Genomic DNA, 17,502 nt, shown 5'->3' on the forward strand with positions numbered 1-17,502 from the left:
TGATGTAGTAGGTACGTTTGCTATCAGATCTCTAGTCCTTGGCTTGGTTCATATAAACTGAAATTGTGGAACTCATAATTTATTTATTTTTTTTGTTAAAAAAGAGCAGGTTTTTTCTTATTCTTCAACAGGTACCTAAACACTGCCCATGGACAGGTGCCCAAGCAGTCAATATAAATCTTTATGTTCTGCCAGTATCCATCCTCTCTCTGATGTTCTTATGAAAGTTTTCTATTTTAAAAAATTATTTGCACTTGGGACACAGCAAAAGTCATGAGTTTCTCTATGTTCTGCTCTGTCATTTGCTACAATTTTTTGATGGTGTCACCTCCTCCACCAGGCTACTCATCTAGAGTACTTCTGACAGTCTGAATCTCATATTCCTTGTTAGAATATATAATTGTTTATAAAAAAATCTTATTTCAAAGAAAAGTATTACTATGTTGGATTTGAACTGCCAATGGAGACAACATAAACAACATCCAAGAGTACTTGCTGGAGAATGTTGTTGGATTCTCAGAGATAGGTAATCTCATGTGCTATTCCACCCTCAGTATTGAACGTATATGTTATGTCATCAAATCTTCGTTCGCGAAGCCTAGCCATGATGACGCTTGTCATAACAGTGCAAAATAAAAATATTCATATTAGAGCTTCTTTATGTATTGGTCATAACAAATACTCAAGGTATTTTTGGCAACAGCGTCATTAAGAATGACCCACGCTTTCAATCCATTACCTAAACTGGCAGTGGGAAAAATGCTTTCTGCTGACAGCATCTTTAAAGTGGAGAACAGTCTTTAAAGAAGTGGATTAATCAAATGACACAGGAAGAATGTAAGAATGCCCTTCCTTTTCCTTCCCTTTAAGGCCAATTTGGTGTTGAAAACCTGTATTTCTCATTTGTTCCTCCTTCTGAACAGCTCTATACTGATACCTTCCCACTGGTGTTTTTAAAACTTCTTAGTTCGTTACTCAACCCACCTGACCCTTCAAAGATTAAGAGCTCATTAACTGGTAGGAAATGCATATGAGATTTTGTTCAGTTGGAGAACTAAGCCTAATCTAGAAGAAGGAACACACCGTGACATTTGAGTGTTATGGCCAAGGCCTGAAATCCCTGAGGTTCTGTCCCTTGGGCAGTACATGGAGGAGCTGCTTCACAAAGTCCAGTGGAAAAAGAAGACTCAACTGCAAGGGCATCTGCAAAAGTAGAGCTATCAAAAAAACCTGCCAATCAAAAAAGGTTGCAGCATTCCCAAGTTTGGGCAGTCTGCAACATATGGTGGAGATCAATTAAAAAGCACAGACACCAACATATTAAATGACTCTGCACATGGAATTTCTCTGATAAATGGGTTTGTTGAAACCTTGAGAAAACTTAGACATTTCCACAAAAGATTTCTTTTGCATTGAACTGGAATTTGCTAACAGAAAGAGCAAGAGGCTGTTTTAGGAACTTCATATCCCTAAGGCATAATGCACAGTATTTTATACTATAGCAAATTTCAGTTTCTTGCCATTCTCTTGCCTATTACAGCTACGCATCAATGATTTGGTTTTCAGTATTTTGGGTTTTATTAAGAAGAACGAAAAATGAAAGCAAACTAGAAAGTATTAATTCTAGGAAAAGGAACAGACAAAGATCATTAACACATAACACACAGATTCAGTCATCAATCCACATCACAGTAGTGTCATTGCTGCTAGCAGCAAGTAAACTTCATGTAAGATTTTTGTTGGTTTATAATTAAAAATTGCAACTGCATAGTGGTTTATCAGATTTTTCCTTCTCTCATCTTGAAAATGGTAACAACCCAAACTAATTTGATTTTTCCATATTTGCAATTTTATAATAGACTGAAATCCTGAGGGGTTCCACAGCAGATGGATGACTGTGTTATTCTAATTACAACTAGCTACACGTTTACAAAGCTGTCATTTTTTAAGATAATCAATTTCTCATGCCAAGAAATATGATAAACACTGAATATCTTTGTGCTGTACTGAATCCATTTTCACGAAAAATGTGACTTGTCTTCATTAAACAACTATCAGAAACTGTTTTCAGTTCCTCAGACCCAAATTTATTTCAGAGAATGGTGGACACGTGTAATTGCCAAGTGCATGTTTGGCTTACTTAGATGTGGAGCTAGGAAGATGTTACCTTCTTCCTTATTAACTTTACCTAATACAGAAAAATGTCTCTACTGTAACAGTAGTTTTAGGATTTACCTTAGACAGCTCTTACACATGAGCATACAAAAAAGATACTGTGAAATAATGTGTCATTCAATAATTCTCTATGAAGAAATTGCAACGCTTCATGAAGATTAGCAGAAAACTGTGGGAAACGCACAGAAATTTGATCACTCGTTATTCAATCAGTGATAAACCTAATTTTAAACAAATAAAAATTTGAGTGTGTTTTGTTTGTCTCTCCAGTACAAAGATAGGAAGCATAATGCAGACTTGAGTACTCAAAGTGCATTACCCTACCTTCATAGGAATGCCACCCTGTATATTTTATGATGTAAAAGAGAACCTGAAATGAGTTTGAATTTAGCTATACAACCGATTTTACAATCAAGTCCTTTTACTATTTCAGAGTGGAGTACAATCATAGATTCAATTTTAGAGCCAGACTTTTGTTTCATGTCAATCAGCATTAATTTATTGGCCTAAACTAGCTTCCCTGGTCGACCCTTATTGCTACACCTCTCTGAAAAAGGTGCTATGAAATCTTAATAAATATTTTCCTACAAAACTTAAAAGAAACCCTTGATGAAACAAGTGCTGTTTGACTGAGAAACATTCTCTGCTGGACTGGAGAACTCTACACAAAAAAGTCTGTGCTAATGGTGTTGCTGACAGGGAAAGAACACAATAAGACACCATGAGCCCTTTGCCCACATTTCACATCAGTTTCTTACCACCAGATAACTGACTATCCTTGAGAGGACTTCTCACTCTCCTACTTCCAAGCCTGTCTTCATTAGAGCACATACAATATGAAAAGCATTTGCACATGAAAACTGTTCATCAGACAACCCTTTAAATGTTGCAGCCTTTATTTGATATTTGAATAGGCAGACTTATCCAGAATTAGTGTCCAATTGTGCCTGAATAATGCCCATTCAGAAAACACAAAAAGCAGTATCAGACAGACTGACTTGTTTATCATGAAAAGAAAAGAAAATCTGTCAAGCTCGAGAAAAGCAAGAACTGAGGCTTTCACTAAGTTATCTCTGTCTCTGTATCTATTTTTTGGGATATTTCATCCTAAAATATTAATTCAATGTATGCAACTGTCACGGGATTTTCAAATGTGGTCTTTCTTCAAAGTTGGCATTAAATTTTAGATAAATAATGCACCTAATAAGTGGTTTATGATGAAATCAGTTAAATAGAAAATCTAGGTTCACCCTTCTTGAACGTGTTTTAAATCCTAGCTTTGACCAAAATGTGAAGAAGAGTGGATTAAAACTAAGGTATTCAACAACTAAGTGAACAGAGTAAGGCCTACTGCTTCTTTTCCTTAGAGTTTTTTCACATTGTATGGAAGCACTTAGCTATCATGATTAAGAAAGAGCAGAATTGCTGTATTTGCTGGGCAAGGCATCCATTTTGAGGCTGTGCAGATGTCTGTTCTTCCTCTAGAAGGTTAGTTTTTCCCTTATTCAAACCACATGGGTTTTCCTGGTTTTTTAACAGGAAACACTAAGATAATCTTGCAAAGTTAGGTCTGCAGGCTATACTTTTCTCCAAAGAAATGAGAGATACGCATTCCCCAAGGCAGAAAAGAAAATCCCGCCTGGGCCTTCAATTTGACTGGAGAATGTGTGGTACTTGGAACTAAAGAAAGAGATGCATGTCAAGGAGCAAGAGGGGCAGTCTACGTGTCAGATAAATAATTTACAACATAAAGACATTGTGTGAGCTTTTAAAGGAAAAATCAAAATAATTGCTTGAATTAGGATGTGTCAGAAATATGCAATGAGTCCATGAAATTATTTTATTGATCATTCTGACTCAAAAGAAATTGAAAAGTAAATGACAATCTAATGCAAGACAACACAAAACACTTCCAGAATCTTCTAAGAAAAAATGAAATTGTGATAAAATGTGTCACTTCAGTAACTCTCTTCATTAAGCAAATAGACATTCTCAAACAAAATTGAGGGTATTCCGTTTCCAAGCTTTCAGACGGTAAAGGTCACTACATAAATGAAAGAGAGCCTCTGAATTACTAAAGGGGTTTTATGCTTTGAAACTTCAAAGGCAAGCCTGAAGTCTCCAAGGATACTATATCTGCATCCTATGGATAGGAAAATAAAATATCAGTATAAATAACAGACTCTCCCCAAAGCAGGCTTAGTTCTCCACAGTTACTTACACAGTAAGTACTCTAAATGGCTGAACTACTACCTAAGAGGAGTCCTAGACAAACAGTGAAGAATGAAAAGTGCATTTTCCAGCATATATTAACATTGCTTCTAAATCTTCTAATTTTGCCAGTGCTTCAAAGCATTAAAATGCATTACTTTACACTCAGAATAAATCAACTTTATCATTCATCCTTTGTTCTTGGCTGTAAGCATGACCTGTAAAAAACTAACACTCAGATTACTCTGACAACAATAACAGTTCTTTCACACATATCCTTTAATGCTATATAAATTGCATACCTGTTAGTTGATTATATATTGTGGGGCTTTCAAAAGGTGTGCCACATTGCTTATACCATCTTAAATATTTATGCCACCAGCTTTGCAAATCATGCTATAATAGCTGTCAACAAATACTTTGAATCATAATCTCACCTGTTCTGCATCTCCATTTTTCCCTTACACACATAGAAATGTGAAAGCCCATCACTAATAATTACCTGTACTCTTTACTCAAGCACATTACCTTTTGGTCCAAAGTGAGATATTTCCCACCAGTTAAGTAATGAATTTCTGAACTGTGAAAGAACATTTTAAACAACTCCCCAAACGCTACAGTTACATTTAGAAGGAAAGTAATTTAAATATGAAGAGGCTGCATGGCAATAAATTATTAGGAAACTGACCTTTATAGTTTCCCGTGCTGAAATAACAGTCAGTTCGGCTTTCAGAAAGATGTGACACGAACTTTTCAATTAATTCTGCCAAAACTGCAAAAAATGTAAAAACCCATTAAAACATTAGAGGCAATGAACAAAATGTGGAACTACATCGCTTAAAAAAATGACAATATGTGAGCAAGTAAAGCTATTTAAATTCCTGCATATTTATTCATGTTTTTATGGGGCAACAACTTAAAGCACGCATTGTGCTTTCGCATTCCTAACACCATTCCTAACTTAAATTAAATTTTAATAGCTTCACTCAAAATATATTCAGTGTAAACAGAAAGAGAATCCCATATTATCTTTATATCCTCCAAGGATTACTTCAGAATTTGTCACATGGTTTCAATATGAAATGAAAATTAACTATAATTAAACTATAATATTTTACCGTATTTGTCTCTGTATGTAGACAGGAAATAAACAAAACCTCAAATAAAACCAACACACAAACAACAAAAAACTGACACCACCACAAAATTATGCTAACGAAAGTACATGAAGTTTTAAGGGATGTTTACACAAAAACCCAATATAAAACCCCCTCAAGATAAACCATCACAAGATAAAAATTATTCATTTAAAATTATGCAACAGAAGCACTTCCTTTGGGGAATTCTGTATTTAGCGATGACAGTGAAGGTTCTTATTCAGTTCTTGCTATGGAACTTTTGAGTCTGCAGATACTGCACAGATGAGCGAGATGCTGACATCTGTTCACTATGGGAGGAAACCTTATCTCCCACTTTGAGAGGAAGTGAGCCAGGAAGTTAACAAGAACACTCAATGACAAATCATTATCAAAACTGTTCCTGATACCTCAATTCTGCAAATCTGAGGCTATGGCAACTGAGCACATGACATCATACAAGTTTAAACAAAGGATACAAGGAGCCTTTACTCATACTGCGTGGAAGAGGCCTGTCAAAGGTAAGCTTTATTAAGAATTTAAGATAAGAACAATGAACAGCTGTTATCTTGACAAAGAGGATTTAAATTTTAGTGATATAACCTTCTTTTCACAATAATGCAAGGCAAGGGAGTGTATTTGGAGTGCAACAAGTGCTGCTACTTATGGGATTTCCTGTTTACAGGCTGCATGTTACCATTTCCTTGGCAGCACCTCAATTTAATAGCAATGAAGTTTCAGCTCCTGTTCCCCTGTTCCTGCACATAACTCCATGGACCCACAGGTGGTTTTGCTGGTCTTAAATAATTCGTAGAATCATAGAATGGCCTGGGTTGGAAGGGACTTTAAAGATCACCTAGTTCCACTACTACTAAGCAGCTGTAGCAGCACAAGTAAGGCATAACAATCTGTGGTGGAGATGCAATGGAGAAAACTGGAAAACTCTTGAATTTGCCTCGCTGTCAGGAAAACTATCACAGGAGACTGCAGAGCAAGTTCTCTCAGGAATGAGGAGGAGGAGAAAGACAGAACCTCTACCCACAGTCTGATGCTTGTTATGCCAGAAAAACAATTAAAAAAAAGATATCATAAAGATAATTAACTCTTCTTTCAACCATTTTTAACTAACATACTGACATTTAATCATGATTTTTTTTGTTTTGATTAGTTGTCTAAAACATTTACAGAAATTAATTCACAGTGAATGACTCCATAAAAAGTTTTTAAAAGCCTGACTTTTGGTAATACTAAAGAAGTTTCACTACAACAGCTAAACATGAATTTACAGTTAGAGTTACCAACCCAACAGTAACAAAATTAATTTTGCATTGCAAAGGACTATTAATCAAAACAAAAAAAAAATTACACATGTAATCTATATTCCTAAGCAATCTTATAGTGAAAAGAAACTGCTAATTAAATATAACATAGCTATTTTTAATCATGGTTAATAAACCACATAGGGCTAGGAAAAGCAATTTATTTTACAGAAGAGTAACAATTTATTCATTTTGGGAGAATAAACAAGCTCACTAATCTCCACTAATATGCTTAGTGGAATTTGGCCCCCAAATAATATACCAAATATTTGTGTAAAATGAGCAAACGTGTCTATTCCTGGAGCTGTAGATAGTAAAAAGCAGAAATTAAATTTAAAATTTTTAACTAGCTATATGTTTACTGTATGACTATTAGTATGGTGATTACTGAAATATGCCATACTATGATAATAAACGGGAACTATGTTAAGACTAAAATACCCCATAATTCAGAAAATTTAAAACCAAGTCAGGACATTGTACATTTCTTCCCTTTTTGTTGGAAGATATCCACAAGCTTGACCTAGTACTTGAATACTTCATTTAGCCCTTAAGTTAATAAAAGAAGCGACAGCACAACTGCTAAGCAATTTTTTGAAACTCAAGCACTAAACTGATTTCCAACATTTGAAAGTATCTAAGTGCCTGTCAGGATCTTTGAAAAACTTTTAATCAAGTTCGAGAGAGGAAGACACAAATAAGAATTTATCAAAACACACATGGTTCATACATAAATAGAGCGTTTTCACAAGACAGTGTCTCTCCCAAAGGAACATCCATGTGAAATGACAAGTAGCTATTTTAATTTTTGTCTTCTAATACTAAATCATTTAGCTACCATTTGGACACTATCATGGAAACTGTTTCACTGATTCTTCATATAACTGGAAAAGCAGACAAAAGAAATTTCAGCAGGTTCATTGTACAGTACAGTCAGTATTGCTGTAAAAGCCCAAATTCTCATGCAGAGTTTATGTGGCCTACCAACTCGGTGAAAATGTTGATTTTCTTAAATTATGGTAGCTTGGCTGTATTAGTGTTGAACTTTTTAGGAGACTGGCAATCACCTAATGCAAATTTAATTCACACACAAAATAAAGAGAATTTTAATGTAGGAATGTATAATCATATACAAAATAAATGAAGGAGTTTTAAATCACTGCACTATGCTCATAAAATATCCAAATTCCTAAAGGATTTTTTTTTCTTTGATACGAAAGGAAGGTAATTGAAATGGCTTTAAAACTGCATAAGAACACTGATTGAAAAAATTGATGCGATTAAAACTGTTTTAATAGGTAACGACCATGAGAGGTTATCTGATCCCTACTCTGAAAGTTTTAAGTCAAAAAGATCAAAAACTGCAAAAAGCATCAGATTTTTTTGAATCCTCTAATGTAATTAGTGTTACTGGATCATATTCTATGATCATATTCCATGATCTATACTGGATCATATTCTATATATGATCCAGATGCTTCAAAGGAGTTTAAGGGAAAATGCAAAAAACCCTCTCTTAAGAGTTAACAGTAGTTCTGCTTGACTTGTGTTAGAGGTTAAAAATTCAAGAGTGAAAATCTTGGACCGATGACTTTTTTGAGTAGTGTCAGAAATTTTCAAATCCATCAACCATGCTTCAGTATAATGAATGCATGAAAAACACAGTTAACAATTCCACTCTTAATGGCAAAAACAAGGAGGACTTTCAATTACTGTACATTAAAATGACAAAGGAACAACCTGCATTTTCTTTGAAAAGAAGAAAACAAGATAATAAGAATTCTGTCAGTGATTCCATTAGAGATAAAGGTTGCAAATCTTCTTTATTAATGGAAAAAACAACCTTTCAAATCCTACCCAAATGCCATAATCTTTACACACCTGCATGCACATTCACATGCACTCACATGGCTTACAGGATATTAATTTGGAAATGGCTCCAAACTGGTTTGGGGTACAGAAGAAAGAAGTTTTGATCTGCAATTTTTCTTCCTCTGTAACATGAAAGACCCACTGTTCCACCCTAATTCTGACAGAAGCTTCCTTGAAAAATCAAGGACATAAAAAGGTAAACAACTCTTTTGTATTATTCTAAAAAATTCTTTTGCAAATACAGTATTTTTAAAGAGGTCATACTGAAAAACAAGAACAGACCAGAGGCAGAGTCAAGATCTCAGTGATCTTCAAGGTAGAAGATTTGGTCCACATTAAAAAGCACCTAATTGAGCTCAGAGAATCTGTGTTCTTCTTACAGAGAATGGGCTCCTCTGAGGATCAATTCAGAATTGAAATCTAATGCAGTTACCCTGATGTGGGTTTTTTTGAAATCACAACATAGAGAATTCTCTCTCATACTTAACAAGGTAAGACTATGGAAGACTAGAATGCAAGAACAAAGTTAGTCAAATCTTCTTTAGCTAGACATAATAAAGACTGAAATTAAATACTTTTCTTAAAAAAAGGAACAGCATCATAGAATGGTTTGGGTTGGAAAGGACTTTAAAAGGTCATCTAGTCCAGTGCCTCTGCAATGAGCAGGGACATACTCAACTAGATCAGGTTGCTCACAGAGCAATCCAACCTGACCTTGAACATTTCCAGGGATGGGACATCTAACATCATTCGGGACAACCCGATCCAGTGGTTCACTACCCTCATTACAAAAAATGTCTTCCTTCTGCCTAGTCTACCTCTACCCCCTTTTAGTTTAAAACCATTACCCCTTCTCCTATTGCAACAGGTGCTGCTAAAACATTCGTCCCAATCTTTTTAATAAGACCCCTTTCAAGTACTGAAAGGCCACAATAAGCCTTGCCAGGCACTGAGGTCAGGCTGACAGGCCTGTAATTTCCCAGGTCCTCCTTGCAGCCCTTTTTGTGAATTGGCGTGACATTCGCCAACTTCCAATCATCTGGGACCTCCCCAGTGAGCCAAGACTGTTGGTAGATGATGGAGAGTGGCCTGGCAAGCTCTTCCACCAGCTCCTTCATTACCCTATGATGGATCCCCTCTGGTCCCATAGACTTGTGAGGATCCAAGTGGCTCAGCAGGTCACTGTTTCCTCCTGGATTACAGGGGGGACTATTCGCCTTCCTATCTCTGTCTACCAGCTCTGGAAGCCAGGAGTCCCTGAGGACAACCTGTCTTACTGTTGAAAACTGAGGCAAAGAAGGTGTTAAGTACGTCAGCCTTTTCCTCATCTTCGGCGACTACGTTCCCCCCATGTTCAACAAAGAATGGAGGTTCTCCTTGCCCCTCCTTTTGCTATTGATATATTTGCAGAAGCACTTCTTGTTATCCCTAACAGAAGTGGCTAGATTGAGTTCAAATTGTGCCTTTGTCTAATTTTCTTTCTACATGACCTAACCATATTCCTAAACTCTTCATGAGTAGCCAGCCCTTTTTTCCATAGAATGTAAGCTCTCTTTTTTCCCCTAATTTCCTCTAAATTCCCAGCTCGCCTTTCGGCAAATTGGGACAGCCTGCTCCTGTGCGTTCAAGACTTCCTTCTTGAAGCAAGTCCATCCCTCCTAGACCTCTTTGTTTTCAAGGGCTGTTTCCCAAGGTATCCTCTGAACCGGTCTTCTGAATTAGCTGAAATTTGCCCTCCGGAAGTCCAGGGCAGAAGTTTTACTGATGGTCCTCTTTGCATCCCTGAGTATTGAAAACTCTATCATTTCGTGATCACTGTGCCCCAGATGGCCTCTGACCACCACATCTGCCACCTGCCCATCTCTGTTTGTGAACAGCAGGTCTAGCGGGGCCCCATCCCTGATAGGCTCATTTACCAGCTGAAGCAGGAAATTATCCTCCATACACTCTAGGAATCTCCTAGACTGCCTCTTCTCCGCTGTGTTGAGTTCCCAGCAGACATCCGGCCGGTTAAAGTCGCCCACAAGAACAAGGGCTGGTGATTTTGAGACATCTGCCAATTGCTCGTAGAATAAATCATCACCCTCATCATCCTGGCTGGGTGGTCTGTAACAGACTCCCACCAGGATGTTGGCCTTCTTGGCCTTCCCCTGGATTTTGATCCACAGGCGCACAACCTTATTGTTACTGACTTCAAGTTCTACAGAGTCAAGAGACTCTAACATACAGAGCCACCCCTCCACCTCTCCTACCTTGCCTTTCCCTTCTGAAGAGCTTGTAGCCATCCATGGCAGCACTCTAGTCATGCGGGTCATCCCACCACATTTCTGTGATGGCGACTGTGTCACAGCTTTCCTGCTGCACGATGGCTTCCAGCTCCTCGTTTGTTACCCACACTGTGTGCACTGGTGTACATGCACTTCAGCTGGGCTGCTGGTATCACTTCTAACTCTGGCCTTCCACCCTTAGGCTCATCTCTGGAGAGCCTGGTTTCAACCCCTTCCCCCTTCAAACTTAGTTTAAAGCCCTCCCGATCAGTCCTGACAACTTATCGGCTAGAGTCCTTTTGCCCTTGCTAGATAGATGAAGCCTGTAATTCTTAAGGAAATGGAAGCCAGCAATTTCTGAAAACACCTAGCTTCTTTTTTGCTGCACAAGTTTATATGGTATTGCAAGTCAATTATTATGTCTGATCACTGACAATTTATGTCATATGGATGATCAGTGTTTTTGCTTTGGCTGGTTTGTTTTTTTAACTGATCTGTACCAATGCTCCTGCATGACTGCACTGGTCACTAGAAAATAATGTGAAAATTAAGAAAAATGTGGATGAGTGAGTTCTTTGATGTTTAGTATGGCTTAATTATGAAATTTTTTAGTGAAATTGGCTTTTAATATAATTTCCCAACCCATTTTAAGCCATTCACTGATCTCTGAGAAACACGTGTTTTCTTTCAGGCTCTCTTTTTCATTTTCTCAGCATGTCAATAATAGACCCTTTAGAGATCTAAAACAAAAACTCACATTTGAGTCCTCTTTCTGTGACAAATCTCACTTAAAACACAGAGGGATTATGGTCATAAAGACATAAAGAGAGAAAAATAGGACATAAAGCACAAACCCTATTTTCTTGGGAAAATCCCACTGAAATAGTTTCTAAAATCAATACAAAATTTTTGGCTACTTGTACTGATAATGTAATCCTCAAAGAAATTTTAAAGAACAGTTGCTTACTAGTGGTCTTCTGTTTGCTTCCTTTGTTAAACTTATCGAGTCATACTCACCTGGTCCACTGATACTATCAGATCTGGCTTTCATGACTTTGCAGAACTGTTTTCTATAATTTTCTGTCCACCCGGTTGGCTTCTCTGGACTTTTCAAGAGTGTCAAGAGCTTGTCAAGATCGTTATCTAGAAGAAAATAAAAATTAGTGTTATTCTGCAATGATCATAGAACGATAGAATGGTTTGGGTTTAATGGGACCTTAAAGGACATCTAGTTCCAACTCCATTGCCATGGGTAGTTTTGGCAGACCTCATACCTTTTGAAAAAGAAATTACATAAATATGCCTTATCCTAAGAGAATTTTTAAGCTGGAGAAGCAGTCCTAAAGCTGATGACATTCTGCTTTATACAAAACAGAAATATTCATTCTACCTACTGATGGCTTTTTGTGCTTATTTTGGCTGGGGTAGAGTTAATTTTCTTCACAGTGGCTAGGATGGGAGTATGTCTTGGATTTGTGCTGAACACAGCAATGATAATATAGAGACATTTTTGTTACTGCTGAGCAGTGCTTAGACAGAGTCAATGACTCTTCTGCTTTCATACTACCATGCTGGCAAGGAGGCTGAGGGTGCATTGGAAACTGGGAGAGACACAGCTGGGACAGCTGAACAAAGGGATATTTCACATGATATGACACCATCAGTATATGAAGTGGGGGGAAGAAAATGGAAAGGAGTGATGTTGACATGATTATAGTTGATATGGTGGTATTAAGTCAAAGGTTGGACTTGATGATCTCTGAGATCATTTCCAACCTAATTGATTCTGCGATTGCATTTGTCTTCCCAAGTAACTGTTACGTGTTATGGGGCCCTGCTCTCCTGGAGATGGCTAAAGACGTGCCTGCCCATGGGAATCAGGGAATTAATTTCTTGTTTTGCTTTGCTTGTGTGTGTGGTTTTTGCTTTCCCTATTACAAAATCATAGAATATACTGAGTTGGACCGACAAGGATCATTGAGTCCAACTCCTGGCCCTGCACAGGACACCCCAAGAGTCACACCATATGTCTGAGAGCAGTGTCCAACACTTCTTGAACTCTGGCAGGCCTGTTGCTGCGACCACTTCCCTGGGGAGCCTGTTCTAGTGCCCAACCACCCTCTGGGTGAACAACCTCTTTCTAATATCCAAAGTAAACCTCCCTTGACACAACTTCAGGCCATTCCCTTGGGTCCTGTCGCTGGTCACCACAGAGAAGAGATCAGTGCCTGACCCCCCTCTTCTCCTCACAAGGAAGTCTCAGTCTCATCTTCTCCAGGCTGAACAGACCAAGTGACCTCAGCTGCTTCTCAAGGCCCTTCACCATCTTCATTGCCCTCCTTTGGACACTAATAGCTTAGTATCTTTCTTATATTGTGATGCCCAAACTGCACGCGATATTCAAGGTGAGGTCACCCCAGTGCAGAGCAGAGAGGGACAATCCCCTCCCTCGACTGGCTGGCGATGCTTTGCCTGATGCCCCCCAGGGTTGGCCCTCCTGGCTGCCATGGCACTGCTGACTCATACTCAACTTGCTGTTGACCAGGACTCTCAGGTCCTTTTCTGTGGCACTACTCTCCAGCCCCGCATTCCCTAGTGAGATGGCAGCACAGTTTTTAGAACATGAAATGAAGCATGATAAGATAGCAACACAACAGTGTTCCACAGAAAATTTCTGCTTCTTTCTGTACGAAGGTTTCCCTCAGATGCTGGTGCTTTGGATGTGTATGCCTTCAGGCTGCTAGGACACCTATCAAGTAAATTTGCCAAAAATATATTGGGCTCCTTGTGTTATGAGAATTCTTGCAATGGCTTTGCTGATAATCTCCAGTGTTTCTCAACATTAGTATAAGGACTTAAATTTGGGACAAAACATTAGACTAAAAGTATACTTCTGCTGTTGCTGAAATGTCCCCTTGCAAGTTTTGTGTTAACTTTTAGAGAAACTCAGAAATTTTAATTAAGTTTTCTGAAGAATCTAGGTGTACCCAACATGCTCCAGCCCAGAGCCACAGGTTTTTTGCTGGTCCTGTCAGAGGCTGAAACAATATAATTTAAGCATTCTTTTTAACTTCTGAATGGTTGACTTTTTACCTGAGCATTATTAAAACACAGTCTTTGGTATAATTGTTATATATGATGCATAAATATAATTTTTTCCATTACATGTTCAGCTTGATTATTAAAGAAATTTGTGGGACAGTTTATGAAAAAGATTTTAATGAAATATTTATTTTTAATGAAAAGAAAGAATTTCAAAGATTGCTCCTTAGTGTTACTCTTACCTTGCTACTAAAGACACATTACCTCTTTACAATAGGGAGACATGCCTTCGAAGTAAAAATTGTCATTGATGCCATGACAAAAGGAAAGTATGTTCTCTTCTCTCTTGGCTAGAAGCGATTTTTTTCACTTCTATGTTCTACTGAGTTGGAGGAAATTACACATACTTTACCAATTTTCTAGAATAAAATCTCACAGTCTCTGGAACTCAATTTCACAAACAGCTGACGCTCACAGAAGTTTGAAAACAGAACCATAGTGACAAATGCAGAACTACCATGTGTAATCATACAAGACAATATTAAGTTGGCTTTCAACAGTATGATGTCTGTACTTAAAGCCTTAAGAATTCTTCATTTAAATAAAAAATCTTATGTAACCAAAATGTCTATCTTCGAATTCACACTGAACAATGAACACTAGCAAGCTACCATTAAGTGTGATGACGCTGAGCACTGAAAATTATATGCAAGATAGCAATTAAAATAATATATACATATGCTTTGGGAAATCAAAGAGGACATAATTTCTTACCATAAGCAACATTTGTTTAAACATTTTAATATTTTGGGAACGGCTGACTTTTTAAATTTTTTTTCTGAAGCCAGAACAAATTTCAAGTTCAAATGCCAAGTAATTTTATAAAGCAATTTTATGCAAGATAAAACTGATCAAAATCCTACAAAATGGAAACAGTCAATTAGACTGCCTCTCGTTAGGCAGCTTGGTTCCCAGAGTACTTGACACTGCTATGAAATACTTTCTGGTCAACTTGAGGGGAAAAATAAAAAGATAGTATCTGTGAGAAGGTAAATCCACATGCACTTGCTCCAGCTGTACACACTCCCTCTGCTGTGGGACCACGCAGTTTCTATCATTATGAAAGGATTGTAGCCGACACTACTACTAACTAAGGAGTGAAGGTTCTTCAGACCTTGCAACCTCTTCTTTGTTCTTTGTTTCTAAATTTTGGGCACTACAGAAATGAATTCTGTCATGAAACCTAACAATTGTTTGAGCCAGTCTATGGGTAATTAAAATATTTCCTGTTACTTTCTTCTTTGTAGCATTTCAGTTTCAAAATACTATTTTCAAACTATCTTATTCTTTAAAAATTACTGGAATATTTTCAATAGAATTCCAATTTTGCATATAATTTATTTTAAGCTCATCTAAGACCCTCATGATTTATAATTAGTAAATTGTATCCCTGTTATTGGAAATTATTATACAATACATAACATTTCAAAATAAGTTTATTATAGTAATTATTATAATTAATAACGATTCCAAATTAATTAACCTGAAATGTCTCTGTTATCCTCAAATAACTAGTCCTCAGTCTCTTTCCAAATAACACGCACTGACGCTTAGAACAGCCTATTTATCAAAATTTAATGTGAAAAAGAATTTAACTCTTACAGTATTGTCAGTAGGATTTCTAGTTCTTTTTCTGCCCTTTTCTGTTACTTCTGTAACAGGTGAATATTGAAGAAAATCTTACAACTGCAAAGCAACACTCCTCTGTACAAGTTAAATAGTTATTTTACTTCCTAATGGATTGCATTAAATCAGTTTGGCAGACAAGGACCAGAAACTACAAGCTATGATTTAATCAGTCAACTCACCAGAGACAAGGGTGAAACTTTGAATCCTCTGAAGGAAATAAAACTACTAAAAAGTATCCTCTCAAGAAAGCAGGATTTCAAGCTCATGGCATCTCTGCTGCCCCCTCCTGGCTTCTTGGTATGATCCCTAGATTTTTCTTTGCACAGTTTGTGTCTCTAATATTCTTCCTCTCCTATAGGTTTTACAAGCTTAAATCTTTGTGATTGCTGAAATGTGCACACGCAACTATCCAGCAGGGTCAATGAATCCAAAATTGTACTGTTTAAACATGTAACCTTCTACAATGTTCATTTATGCTCCAACAACAGGATAAGGAAACAACGGTTGCAGGATTAACAGTATTTTCTGAACTTTTGCTAAATACCATGGACCACTGTACTTGCCTTGAGGTTCCTCTGGGAAGGTAATATTTAATACAAAAGGATCTTAAGCAACTTGGAAGATAACCAATGCAGATAGGCATGTGTTCTGCCTGTCATTAGAACAGTGAGTGGCAAGCAACCTACTGAAAATAGGAAATCATTTTTATATAACCAGTGGACTTCCTCTCTCTCAGTCAAGGAGGATGCAAGACTTAGGATCCTCAGAGAGAACACAAGAATGTTCAAACTCAAATGACAGAGAAACAAACTTAAGATCCATGCAACCAAGATTCCATAGTGGTCATGTATTTAATACATCCATTACATTCTGTAACTGGCATTATATTGGAAACTTGCTGCTTCTCATTTTCTTCCAGGTAAACCACTTGCTCCCCTAACTTGTCATTAAATGTGGACTACCACTTCTGCCAGCAGGTCATCGTAGTACAAAGGAAAGAAAGAAAAAAAAAAGAGAGTCTTGGGAGGTTTTTTGAATGAAAATTGCTTCGAAAAACCTCACGATAGCAAATAAACATCAGCTCACTTTCGCAATTTAGAATGCAACTATAACTTGTCCAATGGTATTATCACAGAGCTGGAACTCAAACAACCGCACAGTCCTGGGCTACCCGTACTACTTGTTACTGAGTGTGGGCTTTCACACTACTACTAGAGGTGTTCTAAACACACAGCAGTGCCAAAAAAAAAGAAGTTCTGTTTTTCTTTATTCTCTTTTCTGGTATGTCATTAAATGGGTTCACTAGTTATCCTAAATTCATGACTTTACTTTCTTTTTTTCTGGAAGAAATACCAGAACTGCTGAATGGGGTAAAGGACAGAAGGTGAGGGAACAGCAGAAGGAAAGGAAAAAAAGTCAACAGAAAGAAAAAGTGAGGAAGAAAAGGAGTAAGACCTTCCTCTACTGATGCTAGTGAGCTTTTAAATATACCATGAGTGAAAAGAAATGAATGTAAATTTAATTAATCTGCTGCACTTCTGCTTTCTTCCTCATATGTGGTTATATTTTGCCATCCCATCCCTTGCTTTGTGCTAGAATTGGTTGCTCTGTGTAGTCATGTGAAAAAAAAACCATCACATTTACCAGTTTATGAAGCTATGAAACTGCACTATAAATAATCTACAGTTACCTACATGTATGAAATCTGAACCACCACACCATAACTGCAAGTTTAAATTGACCTCCTTCCCTGAAAGATGCTGCTTTATAATTCTTCAAATAATTCTTCAG

General features: G+C 37.3%; 1 protein-coding gene across 5 annotated transcripts in view; it reads right to left on the reverse strand.

Moving 5' to 3' along the window:
- The window catches only part of TBC1D32 (TBC1 domain family member 32), an 81,970-nt gene that overhangs the window by 14,354 nt on the left and 50,114 nt on the right, over positions 1-17,502 (reverse strand). For all 5 annotated transcript variants that reach the window (XM_017829886.1, XM_017829877.1, XM_017829896.1 and 2 more), the window contains 2 exons: positions 11,998-12,123; positions 5,075-5,158 (listed from right to left, as the gene is read on the reverse strand). In XM_017829886.1, the coding sequence (XP_017685375.1) occupies positions 5,075-5,158; positions 11,998-12,123 (210 nt within the window). The remainder of the gene's footprint in view (positions 1-5,074; positions 5,159-11,997; positions 12,124-17,502) is intronic.

The sequence above is a fragment of the Lepidothrix coronata genome, unplaced genomic scaffold, assembly GCF_001604755.1.
Source record: "Lepidothrix coronata isolate B3197 unplaced genomic scaffold, Lepidothrix_coronata-1.0 Scaffold5, whole genome shotgun sequence".
Classification (NCBI taxonomy): Eukaryota; Metazoa; Chordata; class Aves; order Passeriformes; family Pipridae; genus Lepidothrix; species Lepidothrix coronata.